Source organism: Neophocaena asiaeorientalis, unplaced genomic scaffold (assembly GCF_003031525.2).
Source record: "Neophocaena asiaeorientalis asiaeorientalis breed wild unplaced genomic scaffold, Neophocaena_asiaeorientalis_V1.1 scaffold33, whole genome shotgun sequence".
Taxonomy (NCBI): domain Eukaryota; kingdom Metazoa; phylum Chordata; class Mammalia; order Artiodactyla; family Phocoenidae; genus Neophocaena; species Neophocaena asiaeorientalis.
Genome location: NW_020171988.1, coordinates 3,144,574 through 3,172,171, shown reverse-complemented (window position 1 = coordinate 3,172,171; position 27,598 = coordinate 3,144,574). Strand labels below are relative to the sequence as shown.

Sequence of the window (27,598 nt, the reverse complement as noted above, 5' to 3'; positions counted from 1 at the left end):
TTTTTCTTTAATCCATTGGTTTTTATTCTGAAACTTGAACTATTACTTGCTAGGCCTATTACAGAGCTGTCATCCAGGATTTCTTTTCCTTAGAGGACTAGGTGAGTTCCACTTTTTCTTACACCCTACACAACATCATCTTCCTTTCTTTCACCCTTGTTTTGCTGGAATTCATACAAGAATAGGTATGGGATAAATTTTTTGATTACTTGCTTATCCATTTGTAATTACCTAAATTGATACTTTGGCTAGACCTAGATTTATAGATTTAAAATCATTTCCCCCCATACTTTAATTGTACTGCCCCACTGTCTTCTAATTTAATCCAATGTTGCTGTGGATGAAGGTTTAATAAAATCCTTTTTCCCTTCTGTATTTGGTTAAATAAATCTCTAGCTCTGTTCCCTTAGTGATGACAGTATAGCAACTATGTTGCTAGGCAACACTGCTTATGATAAAAGGATCTCCTGACCGATAAATTATCCATGGACTGGGAGAATTATAATTATCTTACAGGAAGCTACAGCTTTGGGTTTCCTGAGTGTGGTGACTCTCATAACTGGGCATGTTTCTTGCAGGCATCCTGGAAAGTGTACGTTTCCAGAGATGCTGGCTCCTGTGGATTATGAGGTATTTTAACCCAGGACAGCTCCTGCCCTTACATGGTCATCTCATCTGCTTGTACCTAAGCTGAACTGCTACAGGCACTGCTGTAGCAACTCTCTCAGAAGAGGACGTTGCCCTGTGGTGCTCAGGACACAGGTACCAAGTATGATCTATGAAAGTCTCATGAGTTGAAAATCTTAGTAGAGCCTAAAAAGACCCTGTGGTGGAAATTGTAGTTGCTAATGAGAAGTATGATACCAGTCTAATTTTCCTTCCTATACAGATGACCTGACCTGTTTTCTTTAGTCTCACAATGATGTATCTGGGTTGGAGTTTTTTTTGTCCTGCTTGGCATTTGAAGAATCCTTTCAATCTATAAAGATTCATGTCTCGCTTCATTTCTTATATAATTTCTTCTTACCTCTTTTTAAATCTTCTATTACTTAGATATGGCATTTACTGAATTATTCTTTGTCACTTTTATTTCATTCTGTTTTAGACTTTTTACTCTATTTTTGGGGAGACCACTTCGACTTTATATCATAGCCTTTAAATTGAATCTTTAATTTCAGCAATCATAACCTAAATATCTTAAAAAAATATATTTTGGTTCTGTGATCCTTTTCTACAGCAATCTGTCTATCATGAATGCAGTTTCTTCACAAATCTCTGAAAATATGAAGGCTTTCTGTTTATTTTTAATTTTTCGTCAATTCTTGCATATTTGGTTTTCCTCTGAGATGGATTATTCAATTTCTATATTGTGGTCTTTCTCTCTCATGCTCCTAGTTTTCAGTTTGGCAATCCTTAATTGTCTATATAAGTATAAAAAAGCAATATTGGATTGATAATACCAGACATGTAGTGTGGGGTTTCTCCACTGCATATACATAGGTTTTCATTTTCCTGGAGCTCATTTCAACATATGAATTCTGAACTATTTAAGTAGAGTTAATATACTCTTATGTGCACGTATAATACCTCCATAATGGAACGTAAGCTATGACTAACAAAGAAGTAAGAGAGGCAAAAGAGACTTCAAATTATAAACAAACTATCAGAACTTACCTTACACTAATAGTAAACATTTCCAGGATATCTTTTCCTAGTAACCAGCCAACCAACATGATGATACCTGTAACAGAATCAAACAGCTATTTTTCCCTTTTATATAAAATCACCTGGGCATAGAAGGGATAGAACAGAAAGCTGAGGGCAGCAAAAGTCCCTTGATATAAAAGGGAAAGTTTATCAGATCACAATTATAAGATTTTACAAGAATCCATTAAGCAGGTGAGATTAAATTAATCTTAAGGTTAAAACTGTGTATGCATGCACACACCTACAGTTTTACCTTTTGTTGCCACTGCTGCCACCCATCCCTTAAAGTAATAATATCTGAGAGTTCCCAATATAAGAGGGGGAAAAAAAGAAGGCAGCACATACATATAGGTTTTCTCTTAACTATGAGGTTCGCAAAAATAAACCCTGGAACTTTACTTCTCATAACTCAATATCCAGACACTGCACATTAAGTTTGTACTACAAACCAAGGAGTACTTAGGACTTGGCTCAACGAATGATATAAGACATTATAAGACAGCCAAAACTGCAATTAACATTTTAAAATTATGACCTTTACAGTGTTTAAAAGTTAAAAACGAATTAACATAAACCAAACAGCTGATTCTTTACTCTCTTCTTTAATCTTTATCTTTGAAAAGAAGGGGGGGGCACAAGGGATGTACCACTGGTTTTGTGAGGAAAAACACTGTATCAGAGTTTTAATAAAATAACTTCGAGACTATATTCTAGATCAATATGGATATTGAAAACAAGGTTTTCTTCATCTTTCTGCAACTACAAAATAATGATCCAGATCCCATCCCAAATACTATCTTGATAAAAGAAAACTGTCCAGTGAATTATACCAGAGTCCAGCAAACTATACAATCTATGGCCCTCTTATGTGTTTTTGTAAATAGTTTGTTGGAACACAGCCACACCCATTGTTTGTAAATTGTCTGTGGTTGCTTTTGTGCTGATGGCAAAGTTGAGTATTTCCAACACAGAACGTACAAACCAAAGGCTGAAACATTTACTATCTGGTGCTTTACCAAAAAGTCTGCTGACCCTTGATTTTGATCTTGATCCTTCTCCTATTCCATACACTATCCTAACAAGAAAAATTATGTCCAATGCATTTAAAACCAGGTAACCATAAAGTTGAAAAATTTTTATCACTAAATTTGACGTGGTTTAATGATACAACGTTAATATAAACTGGAAAGATTTAATTGGTTAAATGGCCCTTCAATTTACCAAATTCACTATAAATTCTAAAAAATAAACAGCAATAACCAAATGAAGGGAGCTATGAGAACATACACACCATTTAAACAAAAAGAATGAAATACCTTCCCAGCTTCTACTTTATGTTTATGATAATGAGAAATGGATCAAGAGGATTAATATTCAAGAAGTTAGTTCACTGAAACTGTACAGCAGAAATGTTGTCTTAAAATTGCACTGTTATCTTAAAAGCTAGCAGGAAAAATTAAAATAACATATGGAAGAATTAAACAGAGAAGGACTCTCTCGCAGAGTTCATCCATGCATCTTTCCGCATGTGCTCTGCTTTTCCAGAAAACATTTTACTTTTCTCTTTAAAAAAAAAAAAGAAAGAAAGAAACAGAGAAAAGACTCCAAAGTTGATGTGTCTAATGTTATGATAAAGATGTTGTGTCAACTCAGTGAATTAAGAATGGATTATGGAATTGATGGTACTAGGATAATTAACTTTTGAGTAACAAAGTAATAACTCTACCTTAAGTCTTATACTAAAATAAATTCTAAATAAAATAGAAAAATTAAGTGTCAAAAGTAAAAACTAAAGTAGTATAGTGATGTTTAAATAACTATAAACAAAAAACATTCTCCCATATGGGGTTGGGGGAGCCTTTATGAATAGAACACAGACAGAAACTTAACTGCACTAATCATCAACAGGAGGGTGATAAGAATCTCAGGCAAGAGATTGTTTCATTACACACATCTCTCCCCTCCCTACCAAGTTTATTATACAGCCCTCAAAAGCAATTTAAAAATCAGGAGAAAAAAATACTTGTAACTTAAAAACAACAAAAGGATTAATATCCTAATTATACAAAGAGCTGTGACCAATCTAAGACTTACACCACAAAAGAAGAGGGACAAAAGAAATAAACCAGCAGGTCATAAAATAAAAAGGACTAACATACATATGACAAAGTGTTCTGTTTCTCGAATAATGAATTTTGAAATAAAATAATGAGAAGACTTTTCTTCACCTATTAAGTTAGTGACAAAAAAGCTGGCAAGGGTGCTGGAAGAGAGACTTTTATCTTGTTGATGGAGGATATTATTTGGCAATATGAAACAAAAGCCTTTAAAAACATGCCAAACATTTTTAAATCACACAGATACTCTTCGACCCAATAATTTCACTTTCAGGAATTTATCCTAAGGAAATGAGCGGTGTTTATAATAAGATACCTGCACTGAAGAATCACTTACACAATTTTTTAAAACTTTAAAAACCTACACAAATGTCTAAAAGAGCACTGGCTTTTTATATATGTATACACACACATATTCACACAATGGAATACTATACAACCTTTAAATTTGTTTTAGAAGAGTAGTCATAACACAATACTATCATATTTTATTGAAGACTAGAAAGACAAATACTAAAATGTTTATAGAAATGCTCTTTGATTACAGGAATTACAGAGTTCTATTTTATCTTTGTAGAAAAGGACAACAGCTGGGGATTAGTTTTATAGTTTAAAAAAAGTAATAGTAGCCGAATAAATGAATGAATGGAATTTTTCTATGTATGGATCTAACTCCCCCTTCCCACTCAAAAAATAAACCTAAGTAAATATAGGAGATATACATACTCACTCTTCTCTTACCTATTATACCAAAGGAGTAAAAGGAAAGTTGTTTTCCTAAGAGGTCCATGCTCTTCTGCAGAGGGGTTTTTGGTGCCTTGACAAATTGGAGAAGAGTGTCACCACAATTACCCAATTACCTAAATTTAGTGAGCTTTACTAGGTGCCAGGGACTCTAAGTGTTTGACACACACATGCTTGTGCTTAACACACCCATGACATACACAACTCTCCCTTGAGGTAAGTTTTAGCTCCTTCACTGAGAAAACTGTGAGGCCTAGACTGTTAAAAACCCATTTGAAAAGGTCCGTGCTCCCCATGCCTCTTTGAGGAAAAATTTATTCTCCCTAGCAGTTTCCCCAGGACTTCATTATCATCAGCTGCCCCTCATTTTTCTACTCTTTCTCCTTACAAAGATGCTTGTAACCCAAGTCTTTTTTTTTACCCTGTTGGCTCCCTGATCTCTGGCGATCCCTTCACCCCCAAGCTTGGGACGGTTTTACACACTGCATCACATATGGGAGTCTTAGCAAGCTACCTGAGAAATCCAGATAATTTGAGAAGAAAATGATATTTGTAGAATGCAACTTCTTTTTTAAATATAAGAAGATATTTTAAATGAGAGAACTAATCTTCAATATCCTTCAACAAGGGTATCTTCCAAGTTATTTCACTTTGCAAGCTTTTTTTCTCCAGATACTTGGAATTATGTAAAGTTGGGAATTTTGGTAGAAGACATGTTCTAAAGTACAAATATACTATTTAGTAATCTTTAAATTTAATATGATAAAGCTAATTTCTAAAAATAATAAGCCTTATAAATAACTGGCTAAACCTTCTTCTCCTATGAACAATGAATAAACATCAGAATATTTCAAATATCAAAGTGTTAATTCAAACCCTTCCAATTACAGGCTTTCCACTTATGATTTTAAGCACAGACAACTGAGTAATATTCTGAATAAAATATTACTTCCAAAATTAACAAAATAATCCTCCAATATTCTCTTTTCCTCTACTTACAATGGAAAATATTTCGGATTTGAAACTCAAACATCATTAACAAACTAAGTTTGTTACTCACTTCCTCTGCCTGCATCATTTTAAAAACCTCTCCAAATTCAGAATTTTCTCCTGTTCCAATGACAATACCCTAAAGGGAAAAACAAGAAAACATATTTACATTCAGATGGAATCACCTCTCTCAACCAAAGAACAAAACCCCTTCATTCCCTTTCTCCAAAGCCACCCACAGTCAAGATGTCTGACATACGTATCCAAGGTTCCCTCAGCAAATTTACTTTTGATGTTACTACAGACCCTTGAAAACAAACATCTCATTAAACTTATTACTGACTCAATTCTGTGGCCCATTTTTTTGTCTATGTTAATATTTCTGAAATTTGAACCTTTCTTATACTCAGTAGAGACATTTAATGTAGTTTCCCTCTCAAAAGCTATTGAATGATGCCTTTTACATTTGTGTAATATTAAAATCCAGGAAATAAAATATTTGAAATCAATCAGTAGGAGAGTGATATGTAGTCTGAATATTATAGCCAGTGTCATTTCAACTAAATTGAAATTTTATTTAACCAATGGTGAACATATCCACAAGCCAAAAAAAAAGAAAAGAACAGGTACTGAGGACTATGCTTTTACAGGATCCATTACCTGGTAATTGGCAGAACTATGGATGTATTATAACTCAGGGACACGGCTTCTCCTTAGTCTCACAAATATCTGCCAAGGATTAGGTTCAATTCTGCCATTTCTTCGCCATATATTTTTAAAAGCTCCACATAAAACTAGCCAAAAAAGAACTGAGGAAATGGCTGAAAACAAAGGAACTGCTATCTTGAAAACGAGAAAGAAAATTTACCTTTGCTTTGCCACATCTGACCAGTGTTCCCATGAAGGCAATGTTACTTCTTGATGCAAGATCTCCATTAGTGGCAGCCGGCTGAGGAGCTGTCACCTTAGAACAAGGTGTTGTCTCTCCTGTCAAGCTGGACTCATCAATGGAAAGATCCACAGCCTTGGGGAACATAAAGCACTCCAGTAAGTTCAAGTTTGAAGACTCTCTCTGCTAAACTTAACATCTAAGGAGTCTATAACCATCACTCCTTCCACAAATATCCTCCCTTCTATAAATTAACCAAATCTTTTATCATATCCATTACTTTAAGACAGTAGACTGGAATAGGTACAACCATATTTAAAAACGAAGCTGGGGGGGCTTCCCTGGTGGCGCAGTGGTTGAGAGTCCGCTTGCCGATGCAGGGGACACGGGTTCGTGCCCCGGTCCGGGAAGATCCCACATGCCGTGGAGCGGCTAAGCCCATGAGCCATGGCCGCTGAGCCTGTGCGTCCGGAGCCTGTTGCTCCGCAACGGCAGAGGCCACAACAGTGAGAGGCCCGCGTACCGAAAAAAAAAAGAAGCTAGGGACTTCCCTGGTGGCGCAGTGGTTAAGAATCTGCCTGACAATGCAAGGGACATGGGTTCAAGCCCTGGTCTGGGAAGATCTCATATGCCACGGAGCAACTAGGCCAGTGTGCCACAACTACTGAGGCTGTGCTCTAGAGCCCGTGAGCCACAACTACTGAAGCCCATGCACCTAGAGCCTGTGCTCCGCAACAAGAGAAGCCACCTCAATGAGAAGCCTGTGCACCGCAAGAAGAGTAACCCCTCCCCCTCGCAGCAACTAGAGAAAGCCCGCACACAGCAACGAAGACCCAATGCAGCCAAAAAAAAAAAACGAAGATAAATCAACAAAATCTACATACAAAGTAGACAGAACCATTGCACCTAGAGCCTGTGCTCCGCAACAAGAGAAGCCACCTCAATGAGAAGCCTGTGCACCGCAAGAAGAGTAACCCCTCCCCCTCGCAGCAACTAGAGAAAGCCCGCACACAGCAACGAAGACCCGATGCAGCCAAAAAAAAAAAAACGAAGCTAAATCAACAAAATCTACATACAAAGTAGACAGAACCGTGAGACAAAATTAGCCTAAACTTCCAAATACAACTAGGGAAAAGGAGACACTAGCTGAGACAATCTTTAGAGAAAACTCGACTCTCATGAGTTTTCTAAAATTATTTCCTAATATTGCCATATCCTGAAGTCCTGAAAATGGGTTTGACAGATTTAAACCAACTATAACAGAAGAGAAATATGACTGAAAGATATAAAAGGTACTGAGAAATAAATAATTTCATCATTTTGGGTTTAATTTTCATGAAATTGTTCTTGCTATACATCCCTACATTTATTCTAAATTTATGTAAGCAAGAATCAAAAATGTATATGTTTCCATGCAGATCATGAATATCATATCACCATCCAACTCTGCAATGGGGTTCAATACTGAAGGCTGCACTCCTAACACAATTAAGAATTCACCTACCCAAGCATAAAAAAAAAAAATCATCATTTTATATGTGGAAAATACTGCAGATGTGACCTGGCTCTGTTTCTAAGTATGGCCCACAGAACAACAGTTCAAAGGATGTTAATAGGCATTGTGTATAGTGTTATAGATGGATGATCATTGATAAACCGACACACATATATATACACATACATACAAGGGAGGAGTACTCTGGTCAAGGAAGTTTTAGAAACACTGTGTTAAGAATTAAACAGCTTCCCCTACCATAGTGCTTCTCAAAAGTTACAATGCACCAGCGTGAGGCACCTCAACAGGATTACAGATACAGCAGGGGTTGTGGAAGTGCGGTCTTAGCAGAACCAGCCTCACCTCTAACACCTCAGAGCTTGTTAAGAAATTCACTGCCCTACCGCAAACAAGGAGGTGGGGAGAGTGAACCTAACAGACTGCAATTTACAAGCCCTCCAAGTAATTCTGATGTTGCACTCAGGTTTCAGAATCAACAGAAGAGTGTTTTCCAAACATCTTTGATCCATTTTATTCCAGAAGCTCTAGTTCAAGGATCATTAGGAGGCTCTTTGGGAAACTAGAAACTAGTTCATGATTTTACTGATTTTATAGGTTCATTCACTCACCTAAGCAACATTTACTGACTACCTTAACTATGTACCAGGCACTGGGTTAGATCCTAGAAAGGAAACAAGATAAGAAAATGAACCCAGAGCAGTTTAATGTGCAGTTTCACTGCTATTATAAACTGAGCTGGTGTTCTGAATTGGGCCTCCTGATTGACAATTCCTACTGTGTACCAAGTACTCTAAATTTAAATCCTGTTTTTTCTTTTTTTTGTGGGGTGGGGAAGGGGAATAAATCTCATCTATTTAAATGGTTATTTTGTTATGACCATAAATACCTTAAAAAAACTCACAGAAAATAATTATTAAAAATTGAGTTCATGAATTCTTTCTCCCCATCTACATAATAAAACTTTTGATTTGATCAACGCCATTGATTCATTCACTTAAAAAGTATTTATTAGGGCTTCCCTGGTGGCGCAGTGGTTAAGAGTCCGCCTGCCGATGCAGGAGACACGTGTTCGTGCCCCGGTCCGGCGCGGAGCGTCTGGGCCCGTGAGCCATGGCCGCTGAGCCTGCGCGTCTGGAGCCTGTGCTCCGCAACGGGAGAGGCCACAACAGTGAGAGGCCCGCGTACAGCAAAAAAAAAAAAGTATTTATTAATACTTATAATATGCCAGGTTCTGTACTATATCATACAGAGTGAGAATCAGCAGTAAACAAAGTTTACTGCTGCCCTCAGCTTTTATTCTAATGGGAAATTGATTTGAAAAAATAAACAAGAGTGGATAATATAATGCTTGATAGTGAGGGGAAAAAATGGTAAGAATGGAGAGTGACATTTAGATAGAAAGAGAACATCTCTCAAAAGCAGATGACCCTTTTGCAGAGCCCTGACTGGCGTGAGGGCCCCACGGTTGGGCCACAATCAGGGAGGAAGGATTCTAGGCAAAAGGAGCACAAAGTACAAAGCCTGTAGGGGCAGGAACATGCTAGGTGCGTTCCTGTGCTAGGCAGGCATATGACACTGCAAATATAATCAAGTTTATAACATTAGATCATAAAGTTTAAGAATGTTCAAAATAAAAGTAAATTATATCATACAACTCCAGAGAGACCAAACTGTGTTAGCATTTCCTGAAAGTTTAATACCATGTAAATGTGATAGATTCTAGTATCAAAATAGGCTTATAAAAAGTATTCCTTAAAACACAGATCTGACAGTCTTTAGAAGTCTTTAGAAGGCTTCCCATTTTATATAATTATGTATGCAAAGATAAGCCAGGTAAATTTGCGTTCATTACTTCACCATAACTACAGATTCAAAAAAAAACACCTGCCATGTTCAAAAGCAATGAATTTTTTTTATTAAAAGAACACAGTTATTTGACTCTTCTTCCCAAATTAATCTTAGGTCTATATAATTTTTCACACTAACACATTTATTACCAAGTAAGAAAAAAGTTAGATCTTTCTTCAAAGATGATGCTAATACTAAAAGCAGTCAGTTGACACTTCCTTGCTCACTATCTGCTAGGCACCATGCTACACACCTATACTAAGTTATCTACTAACAGCTACTTAGCTACTAGCAACTCCAATGAGGCAAGCACTAGTATTATTATCCCTATTTTACAGACATACTGAAGGATTAAGCAGTTTTGAGAGAGTAAGGGGAAGGAAGTCATTTCTAGGAAGGGTGGTACCTTAATAAAGTAGGCAAGCCTAATTATTACACTTTAACAAAGTCACAATTTAATTCACCTGAGAAGAAAGACATTAGAGTTATTTATCCATTGCATTCATGAGAGAAAGGTTAGGATAAAATTAAGTCAAAGAATCAGCCAGCTCCATGCCTTCCATCCAAGTTTAAACGTAAAACCTTCAGAAAAGCTGTTAATAAGGAAACTGATTATGTTTCTCTTCATTCTTCCTCAGGCACTATGGCGGAGGTGTAAATAAGACACAACACACTTCAAAAAGCAGAATGTAAATAAGAATCAAGATGCATACATAATCCCACAATCTGAATATTTAACACCTACAGAATTTAAATGGTTGAAAATAACTCACAGGATTATTCCTATAAAACATTAGGCAGAAATAAGGTAAATGCCAAAGTCACAAAGGTTTCCTGGAAAGCAAAAAGTGACTGCTTAAAAAAATTACGGTTAATATGGTACAATTGGTAACTACAAATAAGTTCATAAACTAAAGAACATCTTAGTATCCTGTATGCTGCTAGGTTAATCACCTCTAGTCCAGAATTAAAAGCAAATCAGAAATGGATTTCTTTCCTCAGAAATGAATCTTCCAAAATATTCATCTGCAACTGCCTGATCATGATAAAATTTCTTACTTATGCTCTCAAAAATTAAGATTCCTCTTACTGTTTATTCAAATGAAGGAAAATATAATTAAAAATTCTTCATGAGCTCTAGCTTACTAATCAAAGCCCAACTGACCAAGTGTTACATGAAATCAATTTTATCCCAGGGTAAATGCTTGCAAACTTGACTTAAGAGTATGGATTCAGGGACTTCCCTGGTGGTGCAGGGGTTAAGAATCCGCCTGCCAATGCAGGGGACACAGGTTCGATCCCTGGTCCAAGAAGATCCCACATGCCGCGGAGCAACTAAGCCCATGTGCCACAACTACTGAGCCTGCACTCTAGAGCTGCCCCCGAGCCACAACTACTGAGCCCGTGTGCCACAACTACTGAAGCCCGCGCGCCTAGAGCCCATGCTCCACAAGAGAAGCCATTGCAATGAGAAGCCCATGCACCGCAACAAAGAGTAGCCCCCCGCCCACCGCAACTAGAGAAAGCCCACGTGCAGCAACACAAAGTGTACATTCAGTGCTGCTTATTTAAAAAAAAAAAGAGTACAGATTGAACTTGATCAAGTTGTCAATAATTTAAAGGCAAAAATTTAAATTCAGTTAACAATGATTTATAGGATATTTCAGTAAGACTATTAAAAGGAACAAAATTTCAAAAGGGGACCTATTTTTGCAACAGTCCTTTCCTACCAATGTAAAATGATACTCTTAAAACAAAGACACTAAGTCTCACTTCTAACCCACCCATATTGTCTTTTTAAATTCTAGTGACTGAGGAAAAAAAGAGTTCTTTCTCGTCAGCATTTTAAAGTGAATAGCATTGCTCAGCTCACAATAGTTTTTAACCACTGAACTATAAAAATCAGACAACAAAACACTAAGCAGAGCTCCGCTTATACAATCTTAGAGAACCAGCACTCCTATTGCTCTAAGTATGGAATGGTTTTCTCAGCTGTATGATACTATTAAAGAAAAATACATCTTTTCCAAAGTCAAACACAAGTGATTGTATCAAATAGCTTTTAGTGAATATGAATGTTTCCACATCCCACAAATACAACATACACCTTTTCCAACATTCTAGTCAATTTCTTTCAACAGCTAATTTAAAATCTCTACTTCCTAAGATGTTTGTAAATTGCTTTTTTACAAGTATGTATATGTTTAATAATTCAGAAATTTAAAAGTGAAGTTTCACTGATAAATCACAATAAGGAGGGAGCAACATACTGTAAATCAATTTATCAAATTTACCTGCCAAAAAAATACACTGAAGTCAATATAAAAACTTACAACTCAGGAGTAACATCACAGAAAATAGTGGAGCACGGCACTCAAACAACTGGTCCCTCCACTAAAAAATCATAAGCTGGCAAAAACTAACAGAATAAACTCTGGAATAAAAAAGCAACCAGGGAAATGCTTGAGAAGAAAAAGGCATTTTTATTTGCCTGTCTGCTACGCCCCATTCCCAAGAGAAGCAGCAATAGCTGTGGGGATAGAAGCTTCTGTTCCTGGACCCTGCTCCTAAAATACTATAGTTGTGTGTTTTGACCTGTCTGGCAGTTCTCTGAAGGACTGGTGCAGAGGCTGACCTTTAATTCACATCCCGACTCCAGCTAGAGTAGCTTTCCAGGTATCTGCCAAAAGATTAAAGACATATACTAGCAAGCAAAGCACAGAACAGGGCACGCAGCAGACACAATCAAAAGACTGAAAAGGAAGAGACTAAGGTGGAAGTTCTTTGAAGAAATAAAGGCTTGGAAGGGCTACCACATATACCAGGGAAGACAAAGTGTAAAATGCATACCAATTTAAGCATTATAAGAGTCCTAGAAGAAAAAAAAACTAGAAATGGGCAGAAAGAATATATGAAGAAATATTGGATGAAAACTTCCCAAATTTAATGAAAGACAGGAATCTATACATCAAAGAGACAAATACACTCCAAACAGGATAAACTCATAAACATCTACACTGAGAGAAATTATAACCAAACTGCTGAAAGACAAAGACAGAATCTTGAAAACAGCAAGAGCAAAGCAACTTATCATGTACAAGGGATTCTCAATAAGATTAGCATCCCATTTCTTATCAGAAACCATGGCAGCTAGAAGCAGTAGAATAACATATTTAAAGTGCTTAAAAAAAAAATCAAAGAGAATTCTATATCCAGCAAAACTATCTTTCAAAAATGAAAAATTAAGACATCCCCATTTAAACAAAAATTGGGTTTGAAAAAAAAGTGGCAACTGTACCCTGTGTGTAGATCTTGAAGACAGTTTCAAAGAATGATATGGGCTAATAACACTAACACATGAGCCACAAAAGAAAGTATCAATAGAATTAATCATTCAGTACTCCAAGTGAAGGAAAATCTTGGTACATTTCAGGCAATATTTTGTGTTTAGTTAAAAACTTGTAGCTAAGAGGTAAAATATTTTCAACAGCCAAAAGAAATCCTCTTTTCCTGACTCTTACATTGTTTTCTCTTACAAAGAATTCTTTGTTCAAATTTTGATATAGACTTTACCTGGAACATTATGGAAAATATGTTATGTTTCCAAAAAGGCAAAATGTACTGTTATGTAGATATGTATAGTCTATAAGATTGCTTCATCTAAAGTCACTGTCTGACCAATCCCTTGGCTGCCCCCAATTAACTAGCCAGAGGTATCTCTTCTGAACTACTACTAAAAAATAAAAATAAAAATCCTAAGGGAAAAAACTGGAGAACATGCCCATAGCTCAATTCCTCTAAGTTTTACTATCCCAGCTCCACAAATAATTCTAAGGTTCCTATGCTGGTAAGGTTACTGCCACCAACACATATTCGCTCATTCCTTGGCCATGGAAAACTGACTCAGGCAAGAAAAGCAAATACAGAAATTCTTAAGTTATCAATATTAATCTTCTTTAAAAAGGGTTTTACAAAAGATAGACTCAGCCTGCTATGGACTGAATTCTGTCCCCCCAAAATTCATGCTGAAGCCCTAAACTCCAATGTAATGTGATGATAACTGGAGATAGGGTCTTGGGAGGTAATCAGAGTTAAAGAAGGTAATGTGGATGAGGCCCACATAATGGGATCAGTGGCTTTGTAAAAGGAAGAGGGATCACTCTCTCTACCATATGAAGACATAGCAAAAAGACTGCAAGACAAAAGAGCGCCCTCACCAACAACCCAATTCTGCCAGACCCTGACTGTGGACTTCCCAGCACCCAGAACCATAAGATATAAACATCTGTTGTTTAAGCCACCCAGTCTATTGTATTTTATCACAGCAGCCTGAATTGACTTAAGACACAGCCAGAAAATACCGGATAAAAGTTATATAGCAGTGAGTCACTGAACTTGCTGACAAGATGCTACTACAGGCCCACGCAAGAACTGCAGCCAAAGTCTGAACCACTGAAATTATGACAGGAACCCTAGAGTTGCAGCAATGACAATGCTGAAGTGACAACCTTGGCCACGGGCCATGTCCACACGAAAAGAACTATACTGCAAAAGTCCTATGCTTACTTTTTCCAAAGTGAAATCCATGTGCTTTATTTGTGAAAAATTAATAATATCCCAAGGATAACTGAGGAGTCTTCTGTTTCCTTTATACTCTAACAAAGAGCTTGTTTCATGTAGGAACATCAAATAACCAGCTAGCCTTACATAATCATTCACCACAACCAAATTCAGCAAACAACACTCCAATAAGCCAATTTAATTACAAAAAGTTAGTAACCTGTGTCCAGAAGAGAATTTCACCTTATCAGCTTTCTTATGTCTTCGGTCAGTACATTTAAATCTAGAAGCAGCAGGAAAGGCTCAATTCTTTTAGGAATGTTGTCTCAATCTACTATCAAAGTAGTTGCAAAAACATGCCTCTGGTACCAGGTAGGGGAGAGAAATGACAGAAGAAATTAAAGATGTTCAACTATATATGTAAAGTGGATTAACTGGAACAAAATCAACCTAAGCACAGCACTGCCAAATAAAACGTGTTGATGAAGTGTCTGAAAAGTTAACAAGTAGGGGGAAAACAATCAAAACTAATCAATTACTCCACAAAGCATACACTTCTAATTTTTACAGCATCAAGCTTTAAAATGTCAAAAATCCCTCTTATTAAACTCACAGTAAGTCTTCGATATATATTTGCTGAATGGATAAAATATGTACTAATCCATATTCTGACAAGTATTTTTTTATATGAGAAATTAATTTTAATTATCTGAGATAATTCTCAATTAACCCTTGTTTAAATGAAACCCTTAAATACTTTACTAAGTCAAATGGTGTTTTAAAGTTTCTGTGTCGTTATACTGCTCAAATTGTTCAAACAATGGGAAAATCATCTTCTAACTATCCCACTGAGGAGGTCTACTTCTGAATTAGAAGAGAAGCACTCCAGAATAAATGGTGACAAAAACTTCATGGATTCAAGTTAGGTTTCTTTGGGGGAGGGGAAGATGATTTATATCAAGTGACAGGCCTACTACATCTCTAAGGAAGAATAATTCAAGGTCTTATCATTAACCAAATATTAGGGATAGGAGGAAGGGACAAGAAGTGAGTAAAAAAGATACAAAAAGACCTACTAAGGGGAGAAAGAAGGTAATAAAGTAAAATTAACATTCCCAATACTTGCTGTATTGTGTTATTTGCACTCAACAATTAAAGCAATCTGATATCTTTCTAAGGATAAATTTTAAGTATTTGGAAGAAAGACCTTTCTTTATTTCAAGATTAAATGAAGCTTGTACTTATAACTCCAAATGTTCTTCAGGCTTTCCATAACCTCCACATGAGAATGCTCATGTTTTGGGACACACTAGGTATTCAAAGAATGACAGCTCTGTACATGTCAATTCCAATAACAGATGAGACTGGCATTCTCATGGGCTATGAGGGCTTCTTATACTAGGTGCCTTACTCCATCCCTTCAACATATTCTACACACGGTGGCAGGATTAAACGTAACATCATTGCCAGCTAGGTATGACCTTCAAAGCTAAATCCCAACCAATAAAATCTGCAGTGGAGCTTCATATCCAAGGCCCCCTGATTCTACCATATGCTTTCTATCTTTAACATACTGCAGCTCTAATCACATACCAGAACACTCACAGGGATCTACATACTGCTGCTGCTGCATCTCTGTTCAGTACTACCCTTCGTTTATGACCACCAGAGCAATGTTGTCTGAGGCATGCTTATTTCACTCAAATCAGAAGTAACCTCTCCCTTCTCTAAATTTTCTACTCCATTCTTTGTAGTTCTCTTTCACTTACGCAGTTCTATCTTATCTTATGGTGATTTGTGTACACCAGCAGTCTGCTCTCTGAGGGCAAGAGCTCTATCACACCATCTTTGTGTCTCCCACAATGCCTAACACTCATTTCCATAAAGATCTGCTGATTTACTACATGGATACCTCAAAAGACTCTATGGAAAAAACAGATATATTTTGTAGATGTTGCAATGCAGGGGACGTGGGTTCGATCCCTGGTTGGGGAACTAAGATCCCACATACTGCCAGCACCCCCCCCAAAAATATATATATATATAAAAAATTGAGAATACTTAATTATCAAAAATTGGTTACTATATATTTAACATAAAGGGCAAGCTTTTATGGGTAGGAATATAAATGCAAGTAAAGAGAAAGATAAAAATTGGGAGGGAAAAAAAAGGTTTAGATATGTCACTGTTTTAAATTGCATTTGCTTTTTATATCACTTTGATAAACTCAGTGTTTTAAGTGAATATTTAATCCATTTACAATTAAAATAAGCACTAATACAGTGGGGTTCTATAGCTCTTCCTACTATTTGTTCTCTATTTGACCCATCTATTTATTCTATGTTCCTATTTCTGTTCTTTTCTTATTGTTTGCCTTCTTTTAGATTAGAAAAGTTGTTTCCTTTCTTTATTAAATTAGTTATACATCTGTTACTATTCTTTAATTTTTTTATTTTTATTGAAGTATAGTTGATTTATAATGTTGTGTTAATTTCTGCTGTACAACAAAGCGATTTCAGTTATACATATATATATACATTATTTTTCCATATTGTTTTCCATTATAGTTTATTACAGGATACTGAATATAGTTCTCTGTGCTATACAGTAGGACCCTGTTGTTTATCCATTCTATATATAATAGTTTGTGTCTTCTAACCCCAAACTCCCAGTCCATCCCTCCCCTACCCCCCACCCCCACCTTGGCAACCAAAAACCTTTTCTCTATGTCTGAGAGTCTGTTTCTGTTTTGTAGATAAGTTCATTTGTGTCCTATTTTAGATCCCACATATAAGTAATATCATATGATATTTGTCTTTTTCTTTCTGACTTACTCACTTAGCATGATAATCTCTAGGTCCATTACTGCAAATGGCATTATTTCATTCTCCTTATGGCTGAGTAATATTCCATTGTATATATGTACCACATCTTCTTTAGCCATTCCTCTGTCAGTGGACATTTAAGTTGTTTCTATGTCTTGGCTATTGTAAATAGTGCTGCTATGAACATAGAGGTGCATGTAACTTTTTGAATTAAGAGTTTTGTCTGGATATATTCTCTAGCCCCTTCTGCCATGTGAGGACATAGCAAGAAGGCACCAGCTATGAACCAGAAAAAGGGTCCTCCCCAGGATGCGACCATGCTGGTGCCTTGATCCTGGACTTCCAGCCACTGGGACTGTGAGAAGTACATTTATGTGTTATTTTGTTACAGCTGCTCAAACAGACTAAGACATCAAACTCACCTCAAACAAGCGCAAGTCAGCAGGAACTCTGTCCCCAACAGAAAGGCAAACTGTATCACCTGGAACCAAGTCTCGTGCAAGTGTATGTTCCAATTTTCCTTCACGCACACTGTAACATGAAACAGAAACAACCACAGAGGAAGAAAGCAAGCCAGGCCACTTATTTGAAGAAATTCCTTCCAGTAGGCTTGCTTGAGGGAAAATATACTGCATTATCACCACTTCTAAGGAGATAAGTCAAATACAGAAACCAAGAAAAGACTTACTCTTGTGCTCTTGATAATTAAGACGCTCAGATGAATTTAAAAAAAAAAACAAACAAAGCACTGGAAAAGCTATCCAGTTGCTCAAATGTAAAATGCGAAAACTGTAGCAACCTTCTCAATCACCAGGGTCTGATTATACATCACTGCACCCACAACAGTGCTTGGCACATAGTCACACACAGAAAGTATCTGTTGAATAAATCCATGTCTCAAGAATCTCAAAATTAGAAGTAACAAAAGTTTTAATAGTACAACTTGCTATACTGAATAGGACATGAATTTTTCACGTCAGATTAATGGTTTCTACCTTATGTTTAAACAAATATTGGGCCACAATGTACACTGTAATAGTCACATTTAATTTTTACTTTTAAGAGTAGAAATCCGTATCAGAAACAAGGATCATACCAATGGCATTCTGGTGGCATAAGTTTACTCAGTTCTTCAAGAGATTTTTCTGAACGATATTCCTATTAAAAAAAAAAATTAAGAAAAAATATTTATAAAGAAATGCAAATATGTACATTCTTAAGAACATATACTATGTTAGACTTAACTAAATATTGACCCCAATCATTATTTTAACATTTCTCCCAATTTTTATCTTTCTCTTTACTTGCATTTATATTCCTACCCATAAAAGCTTGCCCTTTATGTTAAATATATAGTAACCAATTTTTGATAATTAAGTATTCTCAATTTTTTATATATATATATATTTTTGGGGGGGGTGCTGGCAGTATGTGGGATCTTAGTTCCCCAACCAGGGATCGAACCCACGTCCCCTGCATTGCAAGTGCGAGTCTTAACCACTGGGCCACCAGGGAAGTCCCTCAATTTTATATTTCAATATTCAACGTGCAAACCTAAGGTCAAGTTACTTATAAGAAAGTGAAGAAAACTGATTAGTGTGTCCAAAAAGTAGAGTTTTCAGTCATTAAAAGTTAAGATCATTGAGCCTCATAATTAAGATAACTTTACTTTTAGTGGTTAATGACCAAGGAAGTCAAAGACAATTAACTGCAAACAACACTGGTGTTGAGGATTCAAGCCCAAGGCAACTGTAAAGGTTTGTGAAACAAATCTTCTTGGGAAGAACGTAAGTTAAACAAGGAGAGAGATGTGGCTGCCCTACCCTTTCCCATGACTGAATTACCTGGAAGGGGAAATTCTCAGGGGCTCTAACTGTGAGGCTCCAGCCTTCCTCCAACCATACAATCACAGGTGAGAGTCAGAGACATCCTTCACCTCAGTAATGTGGGCTGTCTTGCTTCACACAACATCACTGCTATTTTTGTCTCATGTCTGCACTAAGTACACCAATCTTTTGATCTAAGGTTAAAAAGGGAGAAGAGGGCTTCCCTGGTGGTGCAGTGGTTGAGGGTCCGCCTGCCGATGCAGGGGACACGGGTTCGTGCCCCGGTCCAGGAAGATCCCACATGCCGCGGAGCGGCTGGGCCCGTGAGCCGTGGCCGCTGAGCCTACGCTCCGCAACAGGAGAGGCCACAACGGTGAGAGGCCCACGTACCTCAAAAAAAAAAAGGGAGAAGAAGGGGTAGGGAGAGTAGTGGGAGTGAAAGTCGGGGGGTGTTTTGAAATGACTGCAGTGCTAGCACTAATCAAAACTGCATACCCATCACAAACGTTTTCAAATAGAAAATGCAAAGCTGTATATGAATAACTTAGAACTAAATCTGTCTTTACTACTTAAGCAAGAGGAACAAATGTGAGAGTAAGGTAAATCTGTAAATATAAAAATCACAAGACACCCAGGGTAATATACAGCATAAGGAACATTACAATAATTCTGTATGGGGACAGACGGTTACTAGGCTTATGGTGATCATTTCATAATGCATGCAAATATCAAATCACTGTATACTGCACCTGAAACAATACTGCATCTCAACTATACTTCAATTTAAAAAAAAAATTACAAAGACACCCCTCCCCCAATCATACCAAGGATATTAAGGAATTTGGAAGTTTTACCCAAAAATTCCATAAAAGGCTAGAAAACACTCACTACTCCTAGATCCTAATAAATGACATAGAAGCTGCCCAATCTTTACCTCCCTCTTCAGACTTCTTAGCCTTTACTCACTACAACTACATAGATACCTCTATATCAAAATGAGCCTTCAACACAAACTTGACAGCCATCTCAAATGAACACCTAAAAGTTAAATTTTAAATTTATTGTAAGGTGGCATCAATATATGACTATAAGAAACAATTAGCTATTTTTATGACTGTGAGGGTGTACAATGAGGATGGGAAATTGAGATTAGAAAGGGGGGAAGGCAGATGTAAATAATAAAAAGCATTCTCCTCCTAAAACACAGGTAAAAACACATATAAATAATGAACCTATCAAATGAACCTATCATAAAGATATTTGGCAGATGGTTTCAGCCACTACATTTAAGGTGTGTAACACACTATCTTTGTGTAAAAGTCCACACTGAGTACGTTAAAATAGAAATTTTGTGGGATTTTTTCTGAGAGTAGGGTCTATTACCAAGCTACTAATGTCTTCCATACAAAGTGATAATACTGTAACAATACTTCTGAAGCAAGCCACTCCATACATCTGTAGCATTATTAAAGATGCAAAAGGGTTCCAGTTACTGGTCCAGTGCGGCGTACCACCCACATGACCAAATGAATAGCTATGTCCAATGAGGCTCAGTCTGGAATAACCTCTACTAAACTAACCCGCCACCTGCCCTAAGGCAACTTTTATCTGTTCTAAGCAAAAGTATTCCCTAGATACAGGATCCCTGATGGTGTACTAATGCAACTCACAAACTTGCTGCAGATAACCTGATTAAAACCGGCTTTTCTACACTGGGTGACTATAAAACAAATTACTAAATTAGAGATTACCACAGGAAAACTGGATGATGACAGGAAATACCCAAGGAATAAATCACAGATGTGGAAATAACCACAGCCACTTAAAATATAGTCTTAAGATTCAAATTAACATGAATTTCAAATGCCATATTAATTTTTCCCTAAACTAGAATAATTCTTCTAGTCTTATTAACCATGTTTTAAAACTTTTAGCTAATCAAATGACACCTGCCAACACTGTTCTAAAACCTAAAGAAGTTATCAGATATTTAAATAAACATAAAACTAAGCCCATGTTTTTATTTATATCTATACTGGTCAACAGAAATCCAGACATTATCTCCACATTATTCACATTAATTTTTTAAAGGGGGTTCCTTTTCATATATCTTCTTTACTGTTTCAATGTCTATGCTGAACAGCGAGTTCAATCCAGATCAGAACATCCCTTCCATTGAGGAATGAGGAATTTGAACTCTGGCCCAATTTTTTAACTGGAAAAAATTTAAAAGCCTACTGCTGGATTTTATTTCTATTACTGTACTTTTTGCTTCCATCTGCTTCAGTTATCTTTAACATCATCAAATAAAAAACTAGATTTCTTCATGCCACGGCCTAAACCAAAGCAGTCAAGTTGGTTCCACAAACTTCCTTGCAGAGTTATTGTTTTTGAAATTATTTCAAAAACAAAGAATAAATTGTTCTGACCAACATACCCATTAACTATACATTTTAACTAACATAAGCCACCTTGATTTTTTTAAGCAATTAACTAAAATACCATTTTTATGTCTTCAAAATAGGCTACTTACTCACCTGAACAAAGGCGACCGTAACGACGATAAGTATTGCCTAAACAAAACAAACAAGCTTTTTAAATAAGACATTGTAATAACTGTTAATCGTATCTTATTTTTCTGACTCTATCTGCAGCCCCAAGACATCAGACACTAAGCACAAAACAGCCAGGAAAGGAATCACAACTCCGCCTTGAGGCCTGTGAGGAAAAACGGACAGGTGACAGGGACCTGCCTCCCCAGGAAGGCTTCTCAAACTCTTTGATCTCAGGATCCCTTTATGCTCTTACAAACGGAGGACCAGCTTTTGTTTATGTGACTTCCAGCTATTGAGATTTACCATATTAAATACGTTTTCAATCACTGTTTTAATTTCTACTTATTATCTGAAAAAAAGTAAGCCCATTACACGTTAACATACAACATTTTTTATGAAAAATATTCCCCCCAAAAAATTGTGGGGAAAGTGGCAGTGTTTTCAATTTTTCTATCTTTAACGTCTGCTTTAATCCAAAGCCAGATTCTCGTATCTGCTTCTGCATTCAATCTATTGATATGTTGATTCGGCTGAAGTATATGGACAAAATTCAGCCTCATTCAGATATTGCTGAAAAAGGGAGGAGTATTTTAAAAGCCTTTTCAGATGATTGTGGATATTATTCTTAGCTACACCAAAATTAGACAACTGTTACTTTAAAAGTAATTTGCAATACAGAACCTAAAACTATATCAATGAACTTTTCATAGTCTATTATATTAAAATCTACTGATCTCTTTTGCATGTTTCATGGCTCTTTTGTCACCGAACATTTTGTATCATCATGCACTGGTCATTTAGAAAAGATTGATTTGGTTATTCAAATCTTTCAAGTGTTGACACATTTCATAATAGTTAAAAAAAAAAAATCACATTCACTAAAATCACTACTGATCTTATTAGAATAAGGTCTTAAATACTGGGAAGCTGTCCAGCAAAAAATAATGCATAAAATTTTTGCAAAATTCTAATTATCACTGAAAGCTTGGATTTTACCATTGGCAACAAATTCTGTCAGTTGTTTTTCTTGTAGTGATAGGCTCATGCCACTCACTTTCAAAAAAAGTATGCCAGTTATCCAAGTCTTAATAACCATAGTTTGTCTATCAGTCATTCTTTCGAGTAAAAGGCTAGTTCAGCTCAGCACACAGCCTTTCCTTGAAACAACCATCATACTTCAATGCGTACTTCCCATTTCATCACACAGAACATTAAAAAGGTATATATTTAAGGATCAAGACTTAATAAAATTAATTTTTACTGTTTTATCAAAAACACTGCTAAGAGAAACAGTGAAAGAAAACAATGACTACTAGACAGTTTGTTGCCATTATTTTGATTCAAGCCGAAGCTCTAACAGTTTTACCCGCCATCACTTTTGTGCCACTGATGCAAATGTCTATAGCAAAAAGACAATGTTTTTAGTTTTATGAAAGTAGTTTTGACCTCATATGCTCCCTTAAAAGAATCTCAGAGACTCCTGGGAGTCCACAAGCAAGAGCTGGTGAATCACAGCTCTACGTTCATTTCTACTGTGTTCTTAAGCCTAACACACTTGCTTTAATCAATGCTTATACTTACTATAAATTTTTATACTACAATGAAACAGAAGGGCAAGAAAAAAAAAAAGATGAAAGCCAGAATAACCTAACTGCAAAGAATAAAATACAGAGTACACTGTTAAATAATACTTTTAATTTTTTAAATGTCAGGCTTCAGTTCACGATTACTCAAACGTATTCTCAATTGGAAAGTAAAATAAATATTTAACTGGAAAATTATTATAAAATATTTCATATCTGTGAAATTATCGGATTGTTAAATAATTCTAGGGTGCCAATTACAGACCCTTGAACATTACATGAGATCACTGCAATTAAAACCAGAATTTGGATTTTAAGAAAAAAACCTGAAGAAGCATTAAGGCATGTCTCAATTCATTTTCTAAAATAAAAGCCAATCCTAATTTATATGATTAACAATTTTTAAAAAGATATATTTTTTCTTACCACAGTGATACTGACAGCATCATCAAACTGATGCATTAAAACACTGATGACTGCAGAAGCCAGAAGCAGCATAATAAGGGGATTTTTAAACTGAAAGTGAAAAAAAAAACAGCAATTCAACAGTTTTGTATGAAAGACAGTTGTGTACCAGCACAGCAAAAGCCTAAAAAAAAAACAACTATCAGGGCATTATTACTTAAAACTAAGAATTTACCAATTCCTTATAGTACACATGTATTTTTAGTATACTATAAGCTGTTCTGAATTTCTACCCGGGCTAGAATAAATGGAAAATAACTTTTAAGCTAAAGGTTTACATTAAGCACTGGGTAGAACACCTAAATTATAAATTCCAAACATTCCTCAGCATTCCTATACTATAAGTAAATGGGTGTAGATTACAATTCTGTGGTTGACCCACCCACCACAGGAATAACCACCCCCCACCAGGGGAGGGGCGGGGCAGCTAAGATCAGACAGTAAGATCCTCACCACAGAAGAAGCTGAAGATTTCCCCAACACTGGTTTTCCTGACATCTAGCTAGCAGAGACAAAAGTATCTAAAGAAACAAACCACAGCACCAACTCAATCAGGCAGCTCTTAAATGACCAAGCACCAGAGCCACCCCAAATTCTTCCAGTTGGACATCCTAGTTAAACGTCAGAGCTCTGCTGCCAGAGTGCCTTCCTCTGATGAAACGGTGCCAATCGCCGTCAAAGTTGCAAAGTAACTTTGCAAAGAATCCATCCCAGCAGAGAGCCTCAGCCCCTGTATATCATAACTGTGAAGTTAGACACCACCACCTCCCACTCCCTTTATGGCTCCATTCCTTGGCACAGCGGTTGCAACCCTGCTTCACATCAGAATCACGTGAAGAGTTTCCAACAAATGCCCAGGTTCACACCAGAGCAATCAAATCAGAATCTCTGGGCACAGGGCCCAGACTTCAGCATTTTTAAAGCACTCCCCAAGTGATTCTAATGCACAGAGGATTGAAAATCACTGCTCCAGCAAAATAAAAGTACAACTGCAATGTGGTTCAGGGTTAACAAACTACACACAAACTGAGCCAGAGTACCTGGGTTTGAATCCAGCTCCAATTTTGTGTGACCTTAATTTTTTAAGCCCTGGGGGTGCTTCCCAAACTTGTACCAAAAACTCTGGTAAGCATTAACCAAGAATGTATATTAAATCACTGTGTAAACTACAAACCCCTCAAACATTAGCTGCTATCACCACACTTTGAGAGCAAGGCCCATGATCATTTTATTTCACCCTAAAACAGCTGTGCCGTGGTACTAAGGAAACCACCTGATAGATGGCAGGCTCCAAATGTTTGCAGAACAACAAATTCAGTGTTCTCTGTAGAGGAGTGAGGAGTGGTCCAGTGCTTTATGATTAACAACTGATATTTACTGTCAATGACTGCTTGCACTTAACTACATTACAGGCACTATTTCATTTCATTCTCACAGCAATCTCATGATGCAGGTACTCTAGCTTTGAAACAGGATCAAGAAAGCAAAACATTAAAAATCATATTGTCTAGTGATAAGTCAAATCACTGTAATTTATAAATCCAGAGTAAATTTCTGAAGTTTTAGGTAATGTGGAAATGTGGTAAATGTGAGAATACAAATATACATATAAAAAATATTCCAATAAAAACAAGACAGATACAAGGTTCTTCTCTAAAAATTCAGCTTTTCTACTTCAGACAAATTCATTTAAATAAGTTAAAAATGATAAATTTTGGTTCATTAACAGGCAAGGCCCTTTAGAAAAGTTAAACGAAGATATTTTTAAAAAAGAACCTGCAGCTTAGAAGGCATTAGAAAGTTTCTTCACTAAAAAGAATTTATTTGGGGCTTCCCTGGTGGCGCAGTGGTTTAGAGAGTCCGCCTGCCGATGCAGGGGACACGGGTTCGTGCCCCGGTCTGGGAAGATCCCACATGCCGCGGAGTGGCTGGGCCCGTGAGCCATGGCCGCTGAGCCTGCGCGTCCAGAGCCTGTGCTCCGCAACGGGAAGAGGCCACAACAGTGATAGGCCCGCATACCCCCCCGAAAAAAAAAAAAGAATTTATTTGTTTGGCAAACTAATCTTACTTCATGTGGGATCTTCCCGGACCAGGGCATGAACCCGTGTCCCCTGCATCGGCAAGCGGACTCTAAACCACTGTGCCACCAGGGAAGCCCCATAGGAGTTTTTTAGCTTTTCACTAATATACTTGTCATAAAGATAAGAAAAATCCTACAGTAAATCTTTCTGAAAAGATTAGGACATTAACAAAATATAATTAAAAATAGCTATAATCTACTGATAGCTTACTATCTCCTAAGATTATTATCCCCATTTTATAGATAAGGCTCAGAGGATAATAAAGAGCACAGAGCTAGTAAGAAATAAAGGTGGAACTTGTACCCAGGCAGTCAAATGACCTAACTTTTACTAATTTTCTAAGCTAGCCATACTACTTTTTAAAAAATTAGCATTTCTATAATAAAAAATATTTAAGTTAAGACACCTGCAAAGGAAACTACTGTTAATAGTATCACCTCCATGTAATATGTCCTTAAAGATTTGTACACTAAAATCATAGAAATTCCAATGTAACAATAAACTCTAACAAATGAAAAAATTTAGGTAAAAAACATTTTTAAAAATTATTTCCTTTCTCCATAAATAACTTCACAAAAGTAAACTACATTTACAAAAATACATGTAAGTTACACAGCAGGAGAAAATAAAAATATCTCACCTGAGAAATATACTTCTTCCATAGTGGCTCATCTTCACTGATATCAAACTCATTCCAGCCATGGAAAGCTCTCCGATGACTTACTTCACATTTGTTTAGACCATTCTGAAGATCAGCCTATGAGATTTTACCCATAAAAGTCATTGAGAATATTAGTAGAGAAAAAAAAAAGAAAACACAAAAAAAGTACATACGTATGATCACACTTATAGGAACTTCTATGACAGTCAAAACTAATCTATGGGGACAGAAAGCATATCAGTGGTTGCCTGGGGCCAGAGCAGGGGGAGGGATTAGCTGCAAAAAACATGTGGAAGCTTGTCGGAGTGATGAAAATTTTCTACATCTTAATTGTGGTGGTGGTTACATCTGTCAAAATGCAAACTGTACATTTAATATGAGTACACTGTATTTTATATAAATTATACCTCAATAAAAAAATTTTAATGTAAGCAACAAGATAGAGTTTAACAAACAAAAAAATTATGATTCTCTTTGGAGAAAGAGAAATAACACAAACCAGTCAGGATGTACAGAAAACAAAATACCAGTACATTTTAACTAGTTTTCTTCATTTTCACTGTTGTCTTGTTGTTTTCTAAAATTAGTTTCTCCAAAAGATCATGCATCTTTCTTGTTCTCTGAGCCTATCAAAATTCTGAGATTGGTGTTACCTTTTGTTCTTGGACTGTATATTTATTCCAAGCAGAAAATCTGTGGTTCCTAAATTACTCAAAATAATGAAGTTAACATTAACTGGTTCTTGGGACATTTTATGCCCTATGAACACCACCTACATTCTTCAGTCACTGCCTCTCGTGATTCATTATTTTAACTATCATTAAAGAATAAATTATTTGCATCTCTAAAATAATTAAGTTTCTCTGGCCAAAAGCTTTATAATAGAGTTCACTAATAGTACTGTGACACAAATATATTTAGAGTAAGTGGTTTTAAAACAGAGTATAAATACAACTCGCCTCCCAAAAATAACCTCAAGAAAAGGATAACCGATGTTTTTAATGCCATTGTTAAAATATGTAAATTCTGAAGGAAGAATTTTAAATATTCTTTTCCTCATGTTTCATTAGATTGTGATTTTTAAAACTAGGAAGAGATTAAATTACATAAGCAAAGTTTATTTGCAGTTCTGAACTTGCACTTAGCTTTTACATTAGAAAACACGTTAAAAAAAGATAAACTCCTAACTCTACTTATGTTAATAATTAAATTATTTTCCTAATCCAACTAA

At 36.3% G+C, this 27,598-nt stretch overlaps 1 protein-coding gene across 2 annotated transcripts in view; it reads right to left on the bottom strand.

Moving 5' to 3' along the window:
* The window catches only part of ATP2C1 (ATPase secretory pathway Ca2+ transporting 1), a 119,747-nt gene that overhangs the window by 38,932 nt on the left and 53,217 nt on the right, over positions 1-27,598 (bottom strand). For both annotated transcript variants that reach the window (XM_024747854.1, XM_024747862.1), the window contains exons 3-11: positions 26,347-26,463; positions 23,587-23,676; positions 21,560-21,595; positions 18,293-18,354; positions 17,619-17,727; positions 6,427-6,582; positions 5,629-5,697; positions 4,566-4,641; positions 1,675-1,741 (exon numbers count right to left, since the gene is read on the bottom strand). In XM_024747854.1, coding sequence (XP_024603622.1) covers positions 1,675-1,741; positions 4,566-4,641; positions 5,629-5,697; positions 6,427-6,582; positions 17,619-17,727; positions 18,293-18,354; positions 21,560-21,595; positions 23,587-23,676; positions 26,347-26,463 — 782 coding nt within the window. The remainder of the gene's footprint in view (positions 1-1,674; positions 1,742-4,565; positions 4,642-5,628; positions 5,698-6,426; positions 6,583-17,618; positions 17,728-18,292; positions 18,355-21,559; positions 21,596-23,586; positions 23,677-26,346; positions 26,464-27,598) is intronic.